The sequence below is a fragment of the Akebia trifoliata genome, chromosome 6 (genome assembly GCF_017979445.1).
Source record: "Akebia trifoliata isolate Shusen 1 chromosome 6, ASM1797944v1, whole genome shotgun sequence".
Taxonomy (NCBI): Eukaryota; Viridiplantae; Streptophyta; class Magnoliopsida; order Ranunculales; family Lardizabalaceae; genus Akebia; species Akebia trifoliata.
In genome coordinates, this window is record NC_141380.1 from 9,170,034 (window position 1) to 9,189,122 (window position 19,089).

General features: G+C 34.7%; 1 protein-coding gene and 1 pseudogene across 5 annotated transcripts in view; one reads left to right on the forward strand and one right to left on the reverse strand.

The window, feature by feature from the left end:
• Positions 1-980: 980 nt before the first annotated feature.
• On the forward strand, positions 981-1,856 carry LOC147400128 (transcription repressor OFP13 pseudogene; annotated as a pseudogene).
• An 11,798-nt stretch (positions 1,857-13,654) lies between these two features.
• Positions 13,655-19,089, reverse strand: part of LOC147400129 (alpha/beta-Hydrolases superfamily protein) — a 28,464-nt gene continuing 23,029 nt past the window's right edge. For 2 of the 5 annotated variants that reach the window (XM_086445731.1, XM_086445729.1), the window contains 3 exons: positions 15,953-16,057; positions 14,103-14,246; positions 13,655-13,858 (listed from right to left, as the gene is read on the reverse strand). In XM_086445731.1, the coding sequence (XP_086301857.1) occupies positions 14,109-14,246; positions 15,953-16,057 (243 nt within the window). In that variant the 3' untranslated portion in view covers positions 13,655-13,858; positions 14,103-14,108. Of the gene's footprint in view, positions 13,859-14,097; positions 14,247-15,952; positions 16,058-19,089 lie in introns of those variants that run through there. The other 3 variants (XM_086445730.1, XR_015179190.1, XR_015179189.1) reach the window with 3 other exon arrangements.

The window sequence follows — 19,089 nt, forward strand, 5'->3', positions numbered from 1 at the left end:
TCGAAAAATGGGTCATATTTCCCTGGTAATTATAATCAAATTCACGGGTTGAAAGAATATCAGCACCACCAATCAAAATTGGACACTTGTCGTCGAGGGGTTTGATTTTGAGACGTTATGTTATCAAATATCATCAGTGTCCCTGTCTGCCTCTTAAATACTTAACAATTAACAATTTCCATCTCATAGGTAACTTCCTTAAAATAACAAATACATAATTTTTTTTTAACCAAAATAACGAAAACATGGTCAAAGCTGTAAGATGAGTCCAAGCCATTCTCACGGCCAAGCAAACACAAACTAAAAAACAAAACCAAAATATATTAAAAAATTGAAATCTTGATAACGACAAGAAGTAAGCGGGTTTGAACTAACTTATAAATCATTATAAATCAGATGTAAAAGTTGGTTGAGAGCATTATAAAATTATCTATAAAGAAAAGGTAATTTAGACATACCCCTTCAAGTTTAGTAAATATATAAGATACCCTATGTTTTCAAACAGATGATATAACTAACCCCTTGACCATGAGTTTCAATGAGAGACTTATAGAAAATGACTGAAACATTCTCATCTACGATAAATAAGACTTTTTTTTTTTCCTTAGAAACTTTAAATTTTTTATTTTCATGATTCGATTAACTATTCAATTTTACTTGTAACTGATTTATCAAATAAAAAGGTTCATGACTAAAAATCAAAATTTTTACCTTGAAGATCCAAGAGATTTTGTCAAGAGGTCACTGAAGATATAGGTATTTGGATAACTTTTTATTAGTTTCTTAAAGAAGACCAAGGTCAAGGGTATGTCATAATCATAAGTTTAAAAATGAAGGAGGGGTCTCTTTAATATTCAACAAAACATTAAGGGGTGATTTTTAAATTGAAATTTTTTCATGAAGAGAAGTACTGCAATATTGAATGGGGCTAGTGAACCACATTGAATTCTACATACCCTGCAATTAAATACTTCACAAGACAGACCCCATCTCTCACCTCCTATCCTTTAAAATCCCTATCTGACCCTCCATAAATGCTCAAAACAAATCTCATCACTCTATCTCTCTCTCTCTCTCTCTCAGATCCAAAAACCTTCTTAGAAATCAAAAACATTCAATGGGCAAGAAGATGAGACTCCCTCTTCTCTTCAAGAACAAAGAAACAACAAAACCTTCTTCATGGCAATGGCCTTCTTGTAAGCAACCAAAGACCCACTCTTTTAGAGCTAGTGATGATATATTCAAGACAGTTAACTCGGTTTACTTTGATCAAGGTCATGATGTAGTGGTCACTACACCAGAGTCTTGGTTTACAAACTCGTCCGAGTCAGGAAGCTTTTCAACCGAGTCGGTAGACTCGGGAGGTGGTGAGTCAGTAGAGATGGTTATTCGTGGGTTAAGGTCAGAGAGGCTGTTTTTCGAGCCGGGTTCGACGAATTCGATCTTGGAGGAGGTTAAGGTAAGTGGTTTTAGGTTCAAGGAGAGTGTGTTGTTGGCTATGGAGTCAGAAGACCCATATTTGGATTTTAAGAGGTCTATGGAAGAGATGGTGGAGGCTCATGGGTTGAAGGATTGGGAGTGTTTGGAGGAGTTGTTGGATTGGTATTTGAAGGTTAATGGGAAGAAGAATCATGGGTTTATTGTTAAAGCTTTTGTTGATTTGCTTGTTGGGCTTTGTTCTTCTTCTTATAGTTCTTCTTGTTGTATTTCTTTGTGTTCTTTAGAAGGTGTGGAGGAGAAAGATAGTAAGGTTTCAGGTTTAGAGACTTGATTTAGAAATATAGATAGTTATGTTTTTGTATACTTGTAGGTGAAAAACAAAATCAAATAGTGAAACATTCTCAATCTTCAATGTTCAATCTCTCTCTCTCTCTCTTTTGCACACTTGTGTGGGTGATACATGTGCGTAAATTTCAGGAAGTGTCGGTGAGTAATAAATTTCCCATGGTTTAATTTGAAACTTGTCAAATCAACTCGAAAATCCATCAATTCAACTCATCACCTAGACGGGATCGATAGAGTTATTTTGTTATATATCATAAAGTTTTTGCGAAAAACAAAACATGAACATTTTTATTAATTTCGAATATTAAAAATATTTTTCAATATTTTATTTACAAATTTAATACATTTTTATTCTAATCGACTCACAAGCTTTGGACTTGTCAACTTATTAGATTTCTTGATTTTTCTAATTTTAAAAATATGATTTCTATGTTAGGCTAGCATGATCTGAAATTTTTTTATGCTCAAATGAAAGTCAATTCAAAATTTCACAAAATTCTAATGAGCCCACATGTCTTGAGCACATTCCAAATTTATAAAACTATCCAAGGCGTCGTGCAATTGATCGATTGGGATTATGCGAAATCATGTATTGATTTTTTCGTGAGCAAAAAATTTCTTTCATTCAGGCACAATTTTTATGTCATATGGGCATGGTCTATGATATTGTTGGCCTACCCAAGAAGAACTTGCACAAAACACACACACACACACAAAGAAAAAAAAAATAATCGTGATAATCTAACTACCCCATGTGACATACTCAATCGACTACTTGATGTGACAAGTTCAAGAATCATAGATCTGCATTCCTTGGGATACACGATTCCCTCAAGATACACTTTTTTATAGGAAAGTGCAGCAATGCATCTCGAGAAACGTAGATATACGATTCCTAAACTTGTTAGGTCAAGATAGTCAATTGAGTTTGTCACATGAGATAATTGGAAAGGGGATCACCCTTTCCCTCACCGGACCGCTATTTCTTGTCAAAGGAATATGGTAAAGGTCCGACCTACTCTATTAGCAAAACGAGTTGTAAACCCATATTTGATATATCCATAATGCGAGTTCAAAATCCCATACGTGGGGCGCTACTTAAACGAGTGGAAACTCGATTATCACGATTTGAAAAAAAAAAATGAAGAAGTCTGATTGATGATTCCTAATCATTGATATGGACATTTTTTTTAAAACAGTAAGTAAGATTGTAAGATTGTTAAAAGATGTTTAAGTTATAAGGCCACATCGAAATTGGCTGATTCCAACGGCTAGTATATATTGTCAATCAAGTTGACCGTTGATGTGTAGATTTATTAAGGGTAGCTTTGCCTTTGCATACATGTGCTAAGAGAGCCCCACTTTTGTGCACCATGCGACAACATATAGCACGACGAACATTACGGAAAAAGAAAAAAAGACATGTATGCTAATTGTTAATAAAACTATAAATAAACTAATTAAAAAATAAAAATATTGTCAACTAGTGGCTTTGTGGCTGTGTGCTTAAACGGCTGCCTATTGTTATGGCCTTATGGGTGGCCGGTGGCAGTTTTTCTCTATTTAGATTACTAATATTTTACTTGCCAACTACTATAATAAACATTAATGATGATCTACCTCGAAAATTTTCACTTAGTCAACATGGCAAGTGCATAAAATCGTAAATCTTTTTTCTTGTGTATCTCGAAGAAAAAGTTTATGGTTCTGTGAACTTACCACATCGACCGAGAATATCACAACTCTTATTATGATGAAATAGATATATTATCTATTTCTTCTTTTTTTAATGCAAATAAATGTTGGTAAGTTAGGAAATAGATATATTATTTTAGTGAATGTATATCCGTTCATCAATCAAAATGAACTAGGATAAACCTCGAGGGGTTGGCTCAATGGCAATTTCAGACCGATAAATGGTTAATGCCCGTAGGTCCTAAGTTTGATACCTATTATGAGCATTAATTCATCAAGGGCCACCTGCGAGGGTGTGCCCTTACTTACTTGGTTTGTGTAATGTGCGTATGAGGCACGTGCCCCTGGACTAGTCCTTGGACAAGACCATGATCTATGGACTAGGTAAAGTCCAAATACAGTTCCGATCCATTATTTACAAGGATTCTCAATTATAAAAAAAATGAATTAGGGTTCGAATGCAATTTAATCAATTTTACAAATTTTCAATCTAATACTCATCTAAAATTTTAAAACAATGATTTCAATTTTCAAGGGTTGTTGATAAGTATCCATATCTTTAAAATTAATTTAATCACTTTCAATATAAAAAAATTCAATTGTAAAATAAAATGTCCAGCATGTCACCCATATATATATATATGGGGAGTGTTCGGAGGCCCTAAAGAGAGCCAAACGTTGTGCCAAACATTTTTGAAAACATGGGTTAGAAGCTTCAAAATCGGCTGATTTTTTGTGAGGATGATCTCTCATCCTCACCAAAAATCAACTCATTTCGAATTTTTTTACCTTAATTTACAAGTTGAAGAATCGTGGACCATCCAATTTTTGTTAATTACTTTTGATGAGGTTAGAAATTTTGGAATGGGCTGATGATCTCCTCATCGTAGAGATCATCCTCATAAAAAATCAGCTCAGTCTGAAGCTTCTAACCCACGTTTTGAAAAATGTTTGGCTCACTTTAAGGCCTCCAAACGCCACCCTCTATATATATAAACCGATGATAATCCAAGTCATTCACAATTGAAAACAAGATAATTATTCAAAAATTTAAAATAATTTCAGAATTTAAATACATGTGTTCTCCCTTTTGACGTGTATTTATTTGATTTCTCCGATTCCTTTAAGACCGATTAAGTATTTATCGCTCTCAATGTATCTTACTCACAAAAAAAAAATACAAAATACAAAATACACATTTTTAAGGTTTAAGGCTTAAAGTTCATGAGTATGTAAGTTATGAAAAATCAGATTTTGAAATTCAAAATCCTTAGTTATTTTTCAATCTCTACCACGTGAAAACGGTTATATAAAACCAAAAAGCTAACACCTTCATTGTCTGGGCTTCAAAAACCGAGCAAGATTCTTGTCTTTAAAGGGAAGCTTCTAAACTTTGTGTCATCATCATTAGTTTTGTTTAATCGTCTCACATTCAATAATGTCGTAGTTTTAACTAATTTATTATTAATTATTTTGTTTTTTAACAATAATTTTATTTTAGTTGTAAAATATTGATGATTGTCATTCTCATTGTACCCATTTATTTGTTCTAATCATAGTCATTCAAGTCTGCTCGAAACTCATCCAATTCGACTCAATTCGATTTCCTAGTTCGACTAAATATGATTTCAAGGTGATTCAGCTTCAAAACCTGATAACTAACTCACTCAATTAACTAAAAAATTGTATTTGAGTTGGACAAAATTTTAACTAAGTTATGAGGTTATATTTAATATTTTACAGAGAAAAAATAAACGAATATTATTGTTTGAATATATATTTTTTTAGAAAAAGTATTTTACAACTGCCTATGAACTTAATATACTATTATTTGACTCATCGTCCAAGTCAATTTACAACTCATCAACTTGTCTTGACACGATTCAATTCGATGGTCACTTGAGTCAAGTTGAGTTTTCGAGTTTTAAAATTAGAGTGATTTACTGGGCTGACCTATCTATTCGAATTTTATTACAAAAACTCCCTTACTTTATCAAGTTTGCTACCGAACAAAACTTAATTTTTTACATCAAACTAGGATTACTAACTTATTAAGATTTTAAATTATACTAAGAGTCATCAGACCAATGCGGATTATCAAATTGGCAAATTCAACACTATAGCCTTTTAGATTTCATGGAAAAACTCAGATTCAACGGAAAAAAATATATATATATATTTTGAAAAACGAAAGTTTTCTTAGACGGTTTCTCAGACGGCCCTTGAACCTGACCCATATATATATATATATATATATATATATAAATATATATATAATTTTGAGCTTAATCAAAGATATTGAAAATGGATAATTACCGAACTCTCAAATTTAAAATTAAAATTCAACGGTGAAAATTAACTCTTTTTTTTTTAAGTTCTTAGAGTTTTATCCTTTAGAACCCTGTGGCATCATATCGTGTTTTTTTATATAATACAAATTGATGTTATTAGGATGCACTCCAAGGTATGTTAAATAACAAATTAACCCATGAATTTGAATTTTATGACATGAATCTTCACTTCAAGATTTGTTGGGTAACAAACTTGATAATGTAAGGTTTGGTGAGTTACAAATTTCATAAAATAAAGTTTCCTTGGAATTGTCAGAACTACAAGGGAGTTTTTTTTAATAAATATACAACTAGGTCTGACCAGTAAATATCTCTTAAAATTATGGTGTTAACTTTTAAGTATGTTTTAATTTATTTGAGTTATGAGTTTTGAGGTGGTGGAGTAGGTGGGAGTGGGAATTAGGTTTTGTAGCATTAGTAATGGATGGGGGTAGTTGCAGGGCTACTATTTATTGCTGCTTTTATCTCACTCAAAATTTTGAAAACTTTTAAGGGTCTGGACTGAGATCACAAATCTTTAATATAAGCTAACGTTAAAATCAAGAAATGATGTTAACAAGGTTGGACATTTTTGAAACTTTCACATGCATTAATTCATTTCATGTGTATCTCGATGGTTGATGGTATATATATATATATAGGTTATGGATCAAGGGATATATGTAAAAACAATGTAACATTAATAAATTTTTAAAATATGGTTTAGAAGTTTCGGATTGAACTGATTTTTTGTGAGGATGATCTCTATGTTGGGAAGATCATCCGAAAATAAAAATCAGTCCAATCTGAAATTTCTAATTCCATTAAAAGTGATTTAGAATGTGGACCGTTGATTTTTTGACAATTTTTACCCATAATTTGTAAATCACTTTTGATAGATTTAGAAGTTTCAGATTGAGCTGATTTTTTGTGATGATGATCTTCTCGTCATAGTGACCATCCTCGCAAAAAATCAGCTCAATCCAAAACCTCTAACCCATATTTTGAAAAACTATTATTTTTACATATGTCCCACGAACCGCCTCCATATATATATAAGGATTTTGGATCAACTATGTTCCAATCCGAAAAAAATATGAGACTTATGTGATTGTTTAAATGTATGAAGTTTATTTATAATTTGAATGTAAACTAGATTTGATCCAAACCAAATCCGATTCAATGACTCATATTTTCAGAGTAAAAAATTTGATCTGATTTTAATAAAAATAAAAAATTGACAAGGGTTAATTTTGATTCAATTCTCATATGATGCTTATCTGATTGGTCCCATAATCAAACAATACTTCGGCATTGTTAGGCCCTAGCTTTTGGTCCATATTTGACGGGTTAAATTTTGTACTTTTGCGGACTCAAGATTAAGGATTTTTTTTTATATGACGGGAGTGTTTGAACTTACATTCAACTGGGGGATCAAAAGAGTTAGGACCGGAGCCATAGCCAATGGGTCCCTCCCCTAGGCACGTGTAACGTCCACACATCACACGCATCAGGTGAGTGAGGATGTGCCCTCGCAGGTAGCCCTGAGGAAATACTATTCATATTGGGTATCTAACTCACAATCTACGGACTCTCGCCGCTTATTAGATTCGAAATTGTGATTGAGCCATCTCCTCAAGGTTTCAAGATCAAGGTCTAAACCATTCTTTTTCGGGACAGGTCAGGTTAGTGAGCCTACGGGCTCAATTGACATCGCAACAACTGGTATCATGTGGTAGCAACATTGTATCGTAATATGGTTAGCTACATTATTAGTGGTGTATCTCAAAAGGCACATAAACAAACAAACCATCACTCCCTTGGCATCTTTTTGTCAATATATTGTAGGAAATCAATACAGTTTTGGTTAATAAATTAAATATCTATGTTTTTTTTCTTGTTTTTGGAGTGAGTTGACTCATTAATTAATGACCTTCTGGTTTTCGAGACGTTAGTACCATTGAACATTGAAGATTGTATTTTATGTGTTTGTCCAATTTCTGAATCTCGACATGTGGGTCCACTCCTCCTTCTTATGAGCCAAATATCATTACTTCTACGGTGTTTTATAGACATACCCCCTCCATGTTTTTGAACTAATTACAAGTCCCTTGAACTCATTCGCTTTAACCTTTTAGGCCAAGTACGCTTGATTTATCTTCCCAAAATTAGTAATCTTCAATCCTCCAACCTCGAGAAAAAACAGAAAAAAGAAAAGGATTAAAGGTTTCTACGAAGGACTAAGTCAAGATTAAAAAGTAAATTGAGGTTAAAAAGCACAAAGATGTGAGTTTTGAATTTCGTTCATGCCCTTACATTTCCTATCTAAATTTGAAACACTTCCGTGAAAATGCCACGTGTAATCCAATGAAAAGGGTTCCTTCAAAATTTTGAAGTGGGCCGACCGCTTCAAAGTTTTTTCCAAAAATTGAAGATGACACATTTAGATCAATTTACATTAATTTATATAAATATAGTTAATATATTATTAGCTGACCATGAATAATCACTCAAGTCAACTCAAGTTTTAAAATCTATGGTTTAAGTACGATTTGTAATTTAAATTTGACTTACTTGTATTGTGAGTTGGTCGAGGCTTGTGGGAGTTAGTTTTTGTTGCATTGGTGATGAGTGGTGTTATTAGATACAAGAACCAGTATTTATTGTTGCTTTATAGCTCATTGGAATCTTTGAAAACTTTGATTAATGGTCTTGAAATCACAAATCTTTAATGGAAAGTTGACGTGAACATCAAGAAATGATGTTAACAAGGATAGACATTTTTGAAACTATCACATGCATTAATTCATTGATGAGTAGCATCTCGATGATAGATAATCTATCATAGTTACCATAAAAATATATAACATGGCTTTAGACACACCATCCAACCCATCACTCCGCAGGCATCTTTTTGTCCAAAATATTGTAGGAATCAAAGGTATGTTTTCTTCTTGTGTTTGGAGTGAGTTGACTTATTCATTAATGACCTTTTGGTTTTCGAGACGTAATTAGTATCATTTGAGATTGAAGATTGTTTTTTTTTTCTCTTAAGTACGTCTGTATGTGTCAAATTTCTCAATCTAAGGAGTGTTGTACACCTACTTATGGGCTAAATATAATTATTTTTAGGGAGATTTAGACATACCCCTCCATGTTATGGTAAATGTTTCAAATATCCCATGTTTTTTAACTTATGAAATGCCCCCCTTACCTTTGTAAATTAATAACAAATGACATAGATTAGTATCCTCGCTAATCGATCCCTATCAATTTAGTGAAGGTTCGAAACATTGGTACTATTTAAAAATAAATGACCTAGTTATCATCGTCTTCTTCCTTTAGCCAAAAACACTTGATTTGTCTTCCCAAAATCTATCATCTTCAATCTTCCAACCTCCAGAACAAGATAGATTTTTCGAGAAGTAGAGGACAATGTATTTTTGGATTAAAAATTTATGATTTTCTACAAGAGGTTAAGGCAAGATTGAAATCAGGGAATTAAAGATGATTGGCAATGAGATTGAACAAAATAAAAATAATAACCATTAGAGTTCGAAAAGCATACAAAAGACAAAATTTTGGAAAAAAAAACATAAAGATGATACAATTTGAAAGAAAAATCAAGGGTTTTTGTAGGGGTGGAGCCAGGACTTTGTCTACATGGGGGCAACTGAGACCCTTGCATGTTTTAAAACTTCTTGTAAGGCAATAGCAGTGGATTTACTCATCCGTCCATTTGCAATAGCATATACATCTTTGTAATTTTAAAACTTATTGTGGGGGCAAGTGCCCCCACCCTAAATTCATCCTTGGTTTTGGCTAAAGGTTGAAGATGAGGGTATTTATATCATTTTGCATTAATCTATTGGAAAAAATTGATGGTAAGGGGGGGTGCATATCATCAGTTTGGAATTGCAGGGGAGGGGGAATCCCCAATGTTCACCAAAATGTGAGGTGTGTCTGTGAGCTTTCTTGCCCAAATCCGAGTTTGGTGTGTGCTGTTTTTGACTTGACCCAATGGATATATGAGCCGAGTTTTTAAAATATGGCTCAAACCATGGTTGCAAATCTTGTTCGAGACCAAGATGGTTCGCCCAAGTTATCTCGCATCATTTGTGAATGAGACAAATTTTCAATGTGAATCATTTCGCACAATATCTTTTTATTTATTTATGGGTAAACTGGACTTGAACCCATGACCTCAAAAGGTTTTTTTATGCAATGTGTCAAACCAACTAAACTATGGGTCAAGCTCAATTTCACACAACATCGTATATTCGCATTTGACAACCGAGATGACTCAGACAATATTTTTAAAATCTCAACTAAGTTAATTGGGATTTTGTATTTTTTATTCAAATAATTAATAATTTAAATATTTATTATTTAAGTAAAATATGTTCTTGTTACTATGAACTTTATAATCTACAATATTTTATAAATAAATACATAAATAAAAAAATTATAATTTTTATAAGTCATGCAATAAACCACTTAAATTCTTAAGAAATTATTTGATTTGAATCTCTCTCTCTGTCTCTCGCTCATATAAATCATTTGGGTCATGCACATTGGCAAAAGGACGATAGAGTATGAATCAAGTAAAGTGGTATTATAAATGGTGGAAAAATTGTTCACAAATCTAACATAGATAGTTAAAAGAAATCTAAAGATTTAGAGATGGTCCTTCGTATCTAATGAACTCAGACTCCTAAACGCTTCTTCTTGTGGTGACATTTACATTGGCTAGAATGGATTGCAATCAAAGCCTCTTTTAAGGCTTTAAAATTGGTTGGTAAAATAGATGATAGAAGATATTTTTTTGTGGCTTTCTAAAACATGATCCGATGCCACATCCACAAGGATGTAGAGGAAAAATATTTAAGAATTTTGGAAAATATATATTATTTTTCACCATTTAATTTTAATTCAGCAACTGTCTATTTTCAACGCTTACGATGAACTCAAAACAGTTTTTTTATTTTTTATTTTTTTTCTTTTTGTAATACATTTATCCAAGGACTTGGCCATCCAAACATCATGTTGGAGTTCAACTGCAAGTGCCGAGTTGAAACTCCAACTCCCACCAATTCCTATTGTCAAACAGACCCCTAACTCATTCCCATTTGAAAGGCTCACTCACTGCCTCGCCCTTGGTAAAACACACCCATGGGTACACTTAGGGATGCAACTTGGGCGGGCTAACCCAAACTCAATCCAATTGATGAGTGAGCCTAAGTTGGGTTATATGAAAAACAAGTTGAGCATAGGCTTGAAAATCTTAACCCAAATTGAATTTGGATTTACATATAAATATTTTTATTTATTTTAAAAAATATATATTAGTTCTCTTCTTAAATATATTTGTAAAATTAAGAAAATTTTTTTATGGATTTAAAGGTTGTGTGCAAATTTATTTACTAGTGATTTTATTTTTCATATTGTATTTCTTTTTTAAAATATAAAACAAAATTTATTGATAATCAAAATGAAATTAGGCTTGCTCAACAAGTTGAACCCCTCCAAAGTTACTTAACTTGGGCTAACCCGAGCTCAACCTGATTTTAGAAGGTCAATCTCGGGTTGAGCTTGGGTTAGGGTTCTACAACCTGCCCAGATTGTAGCCCTAAGTCCGTTCGACATCCAATTACCAAACCCATTTATAGTATATTGGCAACCCATTACCAATGTGCTATAAGCCGACTCATGCTGCATGTTTCTTTTTTTCTTTTTTCTTTGTTCTTTTTTCTTTTTTTTTTTTTCTTTTTTTTTTTTTTTTTTTTTGAAGTTGGGGCGCATTTTGTCAAGGGCAGGGTCAAGAATGCTAGCCCATTTTGAATTCTCGGAAATTCATGGGTCAGGCACATTGTATCTTATTAAAATTTTAGGTCCAAATGGGGGAAATCTGAACCAACTAATTGGGAATATTTGGGTGACAACATTGACAACCCCAAAATGTGAACCAAATGTCCATTACTTGAACAACTGTGATGTAATATATCCAAAATACAAAATACAACCACTGAGAGCAACTAAAGGCAAACAACTCGATCAAAAGTAGAAGAGCCCAGTCCAGATATCTGTGAAAGCTTGAACAATGATCTCATGGTGGTAAGGAGAATTCAAAGATAAGAAACAATGCAGAAGCTCTTTCAGATCATCACTGGAGTACATTTCCTTCTCCAAAATCATTTGAAGCATTGAATTCCTAAAATCGAGATATGGATCTTCAGAATCCTTCACAACTGCAAGACTCTCACCAATTCTACTGAACCTGTTAATCGTCTTCTTCAGATTTGAAGTAATCAGGATTAGGGACATGTGGGAAGAGATTTGGACGCTTTTCTATCCAACGACCATATATAATATAAAAAGCTTGCAACAGTTATGATCTTTTCTTGGGATCTCAGATTCGGATATGAGATATGTTGGCTTTTTATTAATGGGTTTAGTTAACGTGTGCCCTAAGTGCACATGTTAATGTTAAGATGCATTTAAAACATCTTCGAAATAATCATTTGAAGGTACTTTTGGTATAAAAATAATTTTGCAAGTGTATTTAATGCATCTTAACTTGTGCCCTAAGAGTACAAGTTAACAGCTCCCTGTGTTAACCAGCCAAAAGTCCAAAACATTGAAAACTAAACCTGAGCCGTTGATCACATGTGGCATAATCTTTAAACCCACCCACTTCTTCAACTCTTTGCCTGCATTAGGGCTGTCAATGGATTATCAGACCCAAAATCTGATTCAATACCTTTGGACCAAGATCGAAAATCCAATTTTATAACCTATCAGATTAGTTATGGATCAGCCACATCTCAATCTGATGGTCCCCGATCTCCTAAAACGCAAGAAGGCTTGTAAATTACAGTATACATTTAAGTTGAGCAAGTTAAAAGGAATGTGCAAGTTGGGATCACATTCCCAATTCGAAGAAATGTGCAAGCTGAAAGCTCTAAAAGAGTAAAAAGAACCCAAAAGAACATGTATCGTAGTAGTCGGTGTGGATATGAACATAGTTGCAATGACAAAATGTGGCTTTGGATATAATTAAGTACCCCAATTTTTGGGATGAGGCTTCGATGATGATGCACCTTTTCCAGTTTAGGGTGCACCTAGTAATTACGAACTCGCCACTAAAGAGTACAGTAAGCAGAGCAGTTTTGGGATTTCATGAACCAATATTTGCAGTTGATAAGAAGACAAGAGGAGAGAGAGTAACACAACCAAAACTTTAGAATAAATATAACCAAGAATGTGGAGTGCAACTTTAGTAACCGACACCTGTGGATAAGAATGTCGAGTGAAATTGATAGAAAATACCCTCAAAAAAACCGTTTTCGTTGCATCAATTAAAATATACACAATGACACAGAGAAGAAGATGGACATAGAATTAGAGCTTCGTGGCACTAGTGCAAGTGAGATCAGGAAGTTTTATAGGAGCAATGCATACCAATCAAATTAAAAGTATAATTTTATAAGTTGATGGGACAATCAAGAATCAAGAAGGCGCTAATAGTCCGAGCATAACAAAGACCAGGATGCTGAAATAGACAAGTGAAAAGATTAAGAATAGATTGGAGGTACAGGATTAGTTCAACTGACCCCAAATTTTTGGGATAAAGCTTCAACGAAGATCTCTTTTCCAGTTTAGGGTGACCTAGTAATTGGAAACTCAATAAAAAAAAGAGTACATTAATTAAAGCAGTTCTGGATTTTCAGAAACCAATATGATATATCCTACTTCATGGTCATCAAGAGTTCAGGTTTTCCCTTCTTTTTTTTCTTTTTTTCATAGATGACTATGCAATTCATGTTCAGAAACTAGAGTGTGAATGAAGGTAAAAACAATTATACAAAGAATATATATTGTTCATATCAATATCATTGACCATAGTTCAATTTCCATCTCTGTATTATTTTCAGTTATCAAATATAATCATCATGGAAGTTTTAATCAATAGTTTCAAAATCACGAATGTCCCTACCTTGCAATGACCTATATAAACTTCGGATGAGCTCTTCTCTTCACTAAAGGCCCTGCATCAACATCACACACAAATCCATCACCCTTGTTTACGTCAAGACAGTAAAACCATAGTTGCTATTTAACATGAATTCTAGTTTTATGAACTCGATCTAGGGCATTTAGGTTTTTAGCATCCTTACCAAATATAAAGGGTTAAACAGAGCAAAATACTAGAAACCAACATTGCTTACTAATCAAAGAAAGTGGATGTTATCGTAATACTGAAAGGGTCAGAAGGCCGGAACCTGACCTTACCAGCTTTTACTTGAAATTTTGATACTTGATCAAGTTTACTACATGGTTGGCAACCCATTCTGAGCCAGCCGCAGAGCAGGAGAAGGAATGAGTGTGGCCCTCCCTTTCAATTGATAAAGCAACACCTGTGACCTGCTTGGAAATCTGCAAATGCACAAGAAAATGAATAAATTAAAAATTAAAAAAATCAGTGGGAACTGGGAAGGCAACTCGAATTCAAACAAGCTTTGTGATCATGATGTTGAACATGCCCAGAGTTGATGTCTGTGTCCATGTATCAGATTTGTGCAAATCCCCGTCTTTTATGTGATTAGTAAAGTACAATGTCACAAGATTGGAATTTATCAATTTATCAACCATACAAGTGATAGCTCATCTCAGGAGTCTGGACCAGGCAACTAAAAGGCAGGCAAGCTCATTAAATTGTGATATATACCAAAGATCAGATGTTCCTAAACCAATGAATGATATTTTTTGTTTTAGCAGTGCACAACAATTTGGAAACCCTTTTTTTTTTTTTTATTGGTAACAAACCAAAGTTTATTAAAGAGAATAGTGGTAACTTGCCGAAGGAGATATAGAAAATAACAAACTAAGAAGCTAGATATCATCATGAGTTCCATGCTAGTAGAGAAGATGATTTTTCTAGAATCCAGCAATCAGCTATGGCTCAAGAGAAATTAACAGTGTGTTTGGATAGAGCTTCTTGACGACTTCTGCTCCTGCGAAGAGCTAACAAACGTTTGGATAGGTTTTTGCTCTTACGCGGAGAGGTTTTTACTCTTGCGGGGAGAGATTGAGCTTTTGCTCTTGCGCGGAGAGGTGCATCCACACAGGGCCAAAAATTCAACATGACACATCATCCCTGGTTTTTTTGTGAGAAAATCTCCATACACCATCCTTCCATATCCCAACCCAATCACATTACTAATTCCCCTCCACAACTATTGCGTTAAGTGTATCTCCTGGACTTCCTCAGCTCTTCAACGACCTGCAATGCTTTGCCTTTATTAGCATCACAATCCCCTTCCATGATAGATGAAGGATTCTCAATTCTGTCTGCTTCCACTCCCATAAGATATTCCCCCTTCTAACAACAAAGCCTTAACCCAAATATTTGGCACAGCTAAACAAATCTTGTTCCTCCCAAATGCTTGTAAAATAGCTACCAGAGAACTCTTCAAAAGACCAACTCCAACTACCAATACTGCCCCATGCGCCAACATGATATCAACTCCAAACTGCCGAGAGGGACAACTTCAAGATCGAAAGGTTGATACATTGATTGTGTATCTAACTACCCCCCTTGCAGTAAAATGATTATTCAACATCCTATCTTCCTTAAATATTATTTAAATGTATGTAGACACGACTTTGTTCTTTCTCCTTCATTAAAACATATTGCATGCATTTATCTTATCAAGAGACTACCAATAAAATGCTTTGACCTTTGGAGGAGTGATCGAGCCCATTCTTGTGCAAAAGAGATAAGGTGCCGGTGGTGGGGAAATTTAAGACGTAAACAAACAGATTTAGAGGAAAGAAAATAATTCAGATCAAGATGCCGTATAAAACAGAAAGAAAGTAAGTAAGCTTCAACTAATATTTCCAGTTTTCAAAATTCAGTAATAAACCAGTTGAACATGTAAGACAGCAAAGTTATCATACAAACAAATCAATTTTGGTCCAAGAGGTCCCCAAGGTGAGTCCCCTAAACCCACCATCCACCCCTTGTTAGTTGTTACACAAAGTATAAGCATGCGAGCACACGCTCACTCAGAAGTATGAGTACATATTTTAATTTAATATTTCAATCCCCTAAATAGATAATAGTAAAATCTAGCACTCACCTCTTCAAACATAGACAATGGGCCCCAGTGATCTTCACTGCCAAACAAAAAGCTGATTTGGTCTTGTTTTTCTCTTATGAAAGTCCAATCTGGCACTTCTGCAAGCTAATTTTGAAGTACAATGGTCAGCACAAGGTTGTTCTACTCCACGAGGCCCTTATGAGCAATGGAACTACATCCTAAATGGTAATATATAGATCTCTTGTTGATACAGATAGCCAGCTAAAAACTTGTAAGCCATTAAATTCTACAAGAAACACCTCAATCATTTATGTGATTGTGTGCAGAAACTTGAACTCAAGTAAATAATAGATACAATACAAGTAAATGGCACAGCATATACATTGTTATATGAGAAGGACGGAGATTACAAAAATGATCAAAGCAACCGTTATTGAAGAAACCCAAACCGATACCCATAAAAAGCATTTGCCATGCTCAATTGCGAGAAATCCCTGAATATATGCATATATACAAGAACAGACAAGAAAAATAGAATCACAAAAGGTATTAGAAAGGATTCAAATGAATAGGGGAAAAAATCAAGGGCTTATTTGGTATTATCCTTATTATTATTTGTTTTATAGATAAAATCAAATTTTATTAAGAAAAAGGAAAATAAAAGAGGGGAGGCAGAGCGAGCCACCCAGATACAGAAGGCAAAGAAGAAGAAAAGGAAAAAAACAAAAAAACTCGATAGCAAACCACATCTTTTTAACTCTAAGAAAAGCATCAAGATAATTGTTAGAATCATGCTTAGTCATTATTTTATGTTGAGTAGAGTGGTTTTGGCATTTTAGTATGCAATGGGTATAGTCTCACACTTCCTACAAGTTACTTTTGTACTTTGGCGATCCTTGTCACACCCTCGCCAGTGTGCTACTGGTTGGACTCGTGGTAGATTGGGCACGTGTGGCTGAGCTTGTGGTTGTGGGGTAGAATAGCGGGAAGAGGGTGAAGTTGGTGTCTGGGGAACGTTAGAGATTCTGAGCTATAGGTAATCCAACTCCCTTGCCTTGAAATGACACTTTTAAATCCGTGAGGGAAAATCCAAAGCAAACAATATTGTTACCTAGTCAAGGCTAGGGGTGTTACAATGGTATCAGAGCTAAAGATGTCTCTCCTTTTAGGTGTGGAGTGTTGTCACAACCTCATCAGTACGCCATTGACTGGACCCGTGGCTGATCGGGCACGTGTGGTTAGGCTCATGGTTGCAAGGTGGAATAGCAGGGAGGGGGTGAAGTTAATCCCACATTGATGTGAATTTAGTCCCACATTGACCAGGAAATGTCCGAGATTCTGGACTATAGGTAGTCCAACTCCCTTTACCTTGTAACAACATGTTGTGAAGCTGTGAGGAAAAACCCAAAGAGGACAATATTGTTACTTGGTAACAATAGAAGGTTTAGGTGATGAGGGACACCAGAGCAATCAACTTAAGACCCCAATGGTAGCTTCAGTGCAGAAAAGAAAATGGAAACACTTGGAAAAAGAAGTTGAAAGTATGGTGAAAGACATTTGTGGGTGTAAGGCTTGAGGCGAAAAAAATAAGGGAGCTGGCAGAAGTTCTCAATGATTAAGGTCCTCTCTTGGAATATTAGATGACTGGGGAGTAAAAGGAAAAGAGCGGCAGTTAAGGCTGTGATAAGATTAAACAAACCCCTTTTGGTAACGTTGCAAGAATCAAAATTGGAGATGTGTAATGAGGAGATTATCAAGGAGTTGTGGGGGTTTCAAATATTGGGTGGACTTGGCTTCCGACGTTAGGAGCCTCTAGGGGGATTGTGGTGTTGGGGCAAAAAGATAGGTTCAAAGTCTTAGATTCCCTTTTAGGTGCTTTCTCGGTTACAATTTTGTACCAAGAGTTGGATAATGCTTTTCAATGGGTGATTCCAGGAGTCTATGGACCTAGTAAAAATAGAGAAAAAGGACAACTTTGGGAAGAGTTGAATGAAGTAGTCGGCTATTGGGATAAACCTTGGTGTATTGGGGGAGATTTTAACGTGGTGCGACTTTCTCATGAAAATAAGGGTGTAGGAGCCATTTCAAAAGGTATGACGAATATTGGGGATTTCGTAAATTGTTTCTCTTTAATTGATCTTCTTTTGGAAGGAAAGGTTTCCACCTGGTCTAATAATCAAGAAGCTCAAAAATGTCAAGGTTGGATAGAGTTCTAATTTCAAGAAAATGGGAGGATCATTTTGGGACTGTTAGTCAATTCTCTGTCAAGGCCTCAGACCATTCTCCAATCATTCTAGAGGCTGGAGTGCAAACAAGTAGACCAAGACCATTCAGATTTGAAAACATGTGGTTGTGGCATGAGGATTTCAAATAGAGAGTAGATGTTGGTAGAAGGAATTCATATTTGTTGGAGATTCCGAGTCAATCTCTAGAAGGAAACTCAAGGCCCTTAAGAAGAAAATAAAATTTTGAAATGTCGAGGTTTTTAGAAGAGTTGACATAAACAAGATATCCATTTTAGAGGAAATTGATAGCCTAGACAAAAAGCAAAAGGGGCAAAAAATTTCTTTTGAAGAAAAAGTTAAAAGAGTCAATCTCTGAAGGGATTTTCAAAAGATTTCCTTTCTTGAAGAGGTGAGTTGGGAGCAAAAAACCAAAGGTGAAGTGGGCTCAAAGAGGGTGACAACAACACCAAATTTTTTCACAAGATGGCCAATGCTTGAAGGAGGTTTAACAACATAAGAAGGGCGGTTATCAATGGGGAGGTTCTAGAGGGGGGGAGAGGATTAGGGATGGTATAGTGGACTTTTATAGAATTTTTTATAAAGAAAATCATGAGCATCAACCCCTTCCTAAGCCGCTAAAGTTTGATTCGATTTCCAAGGAGCAACAAATTTTGCTTGAGAGGTCGTTCGAGATTAAGGTCCAAAAGGCTGTAGGTGATTTAAGTGGAGATGAAGCTCCAAAACCAGATGATTTTTCTTTGGAGTTTTTCAAAGCTTATTGAAACACAGTTGGGTCTAATCTTTTCGAAGTGATTAGAGACCATCAGATGTCAAACTTTTTGGACTTTGGGTTAAATAATTCTTGTGGTCTTGATTCCGAAGAAGGAATGGGTTGAAGATTTGAGAGATTTTAGACCAATTAGCTTGCTTAACTCCAATAAAATCATTGCC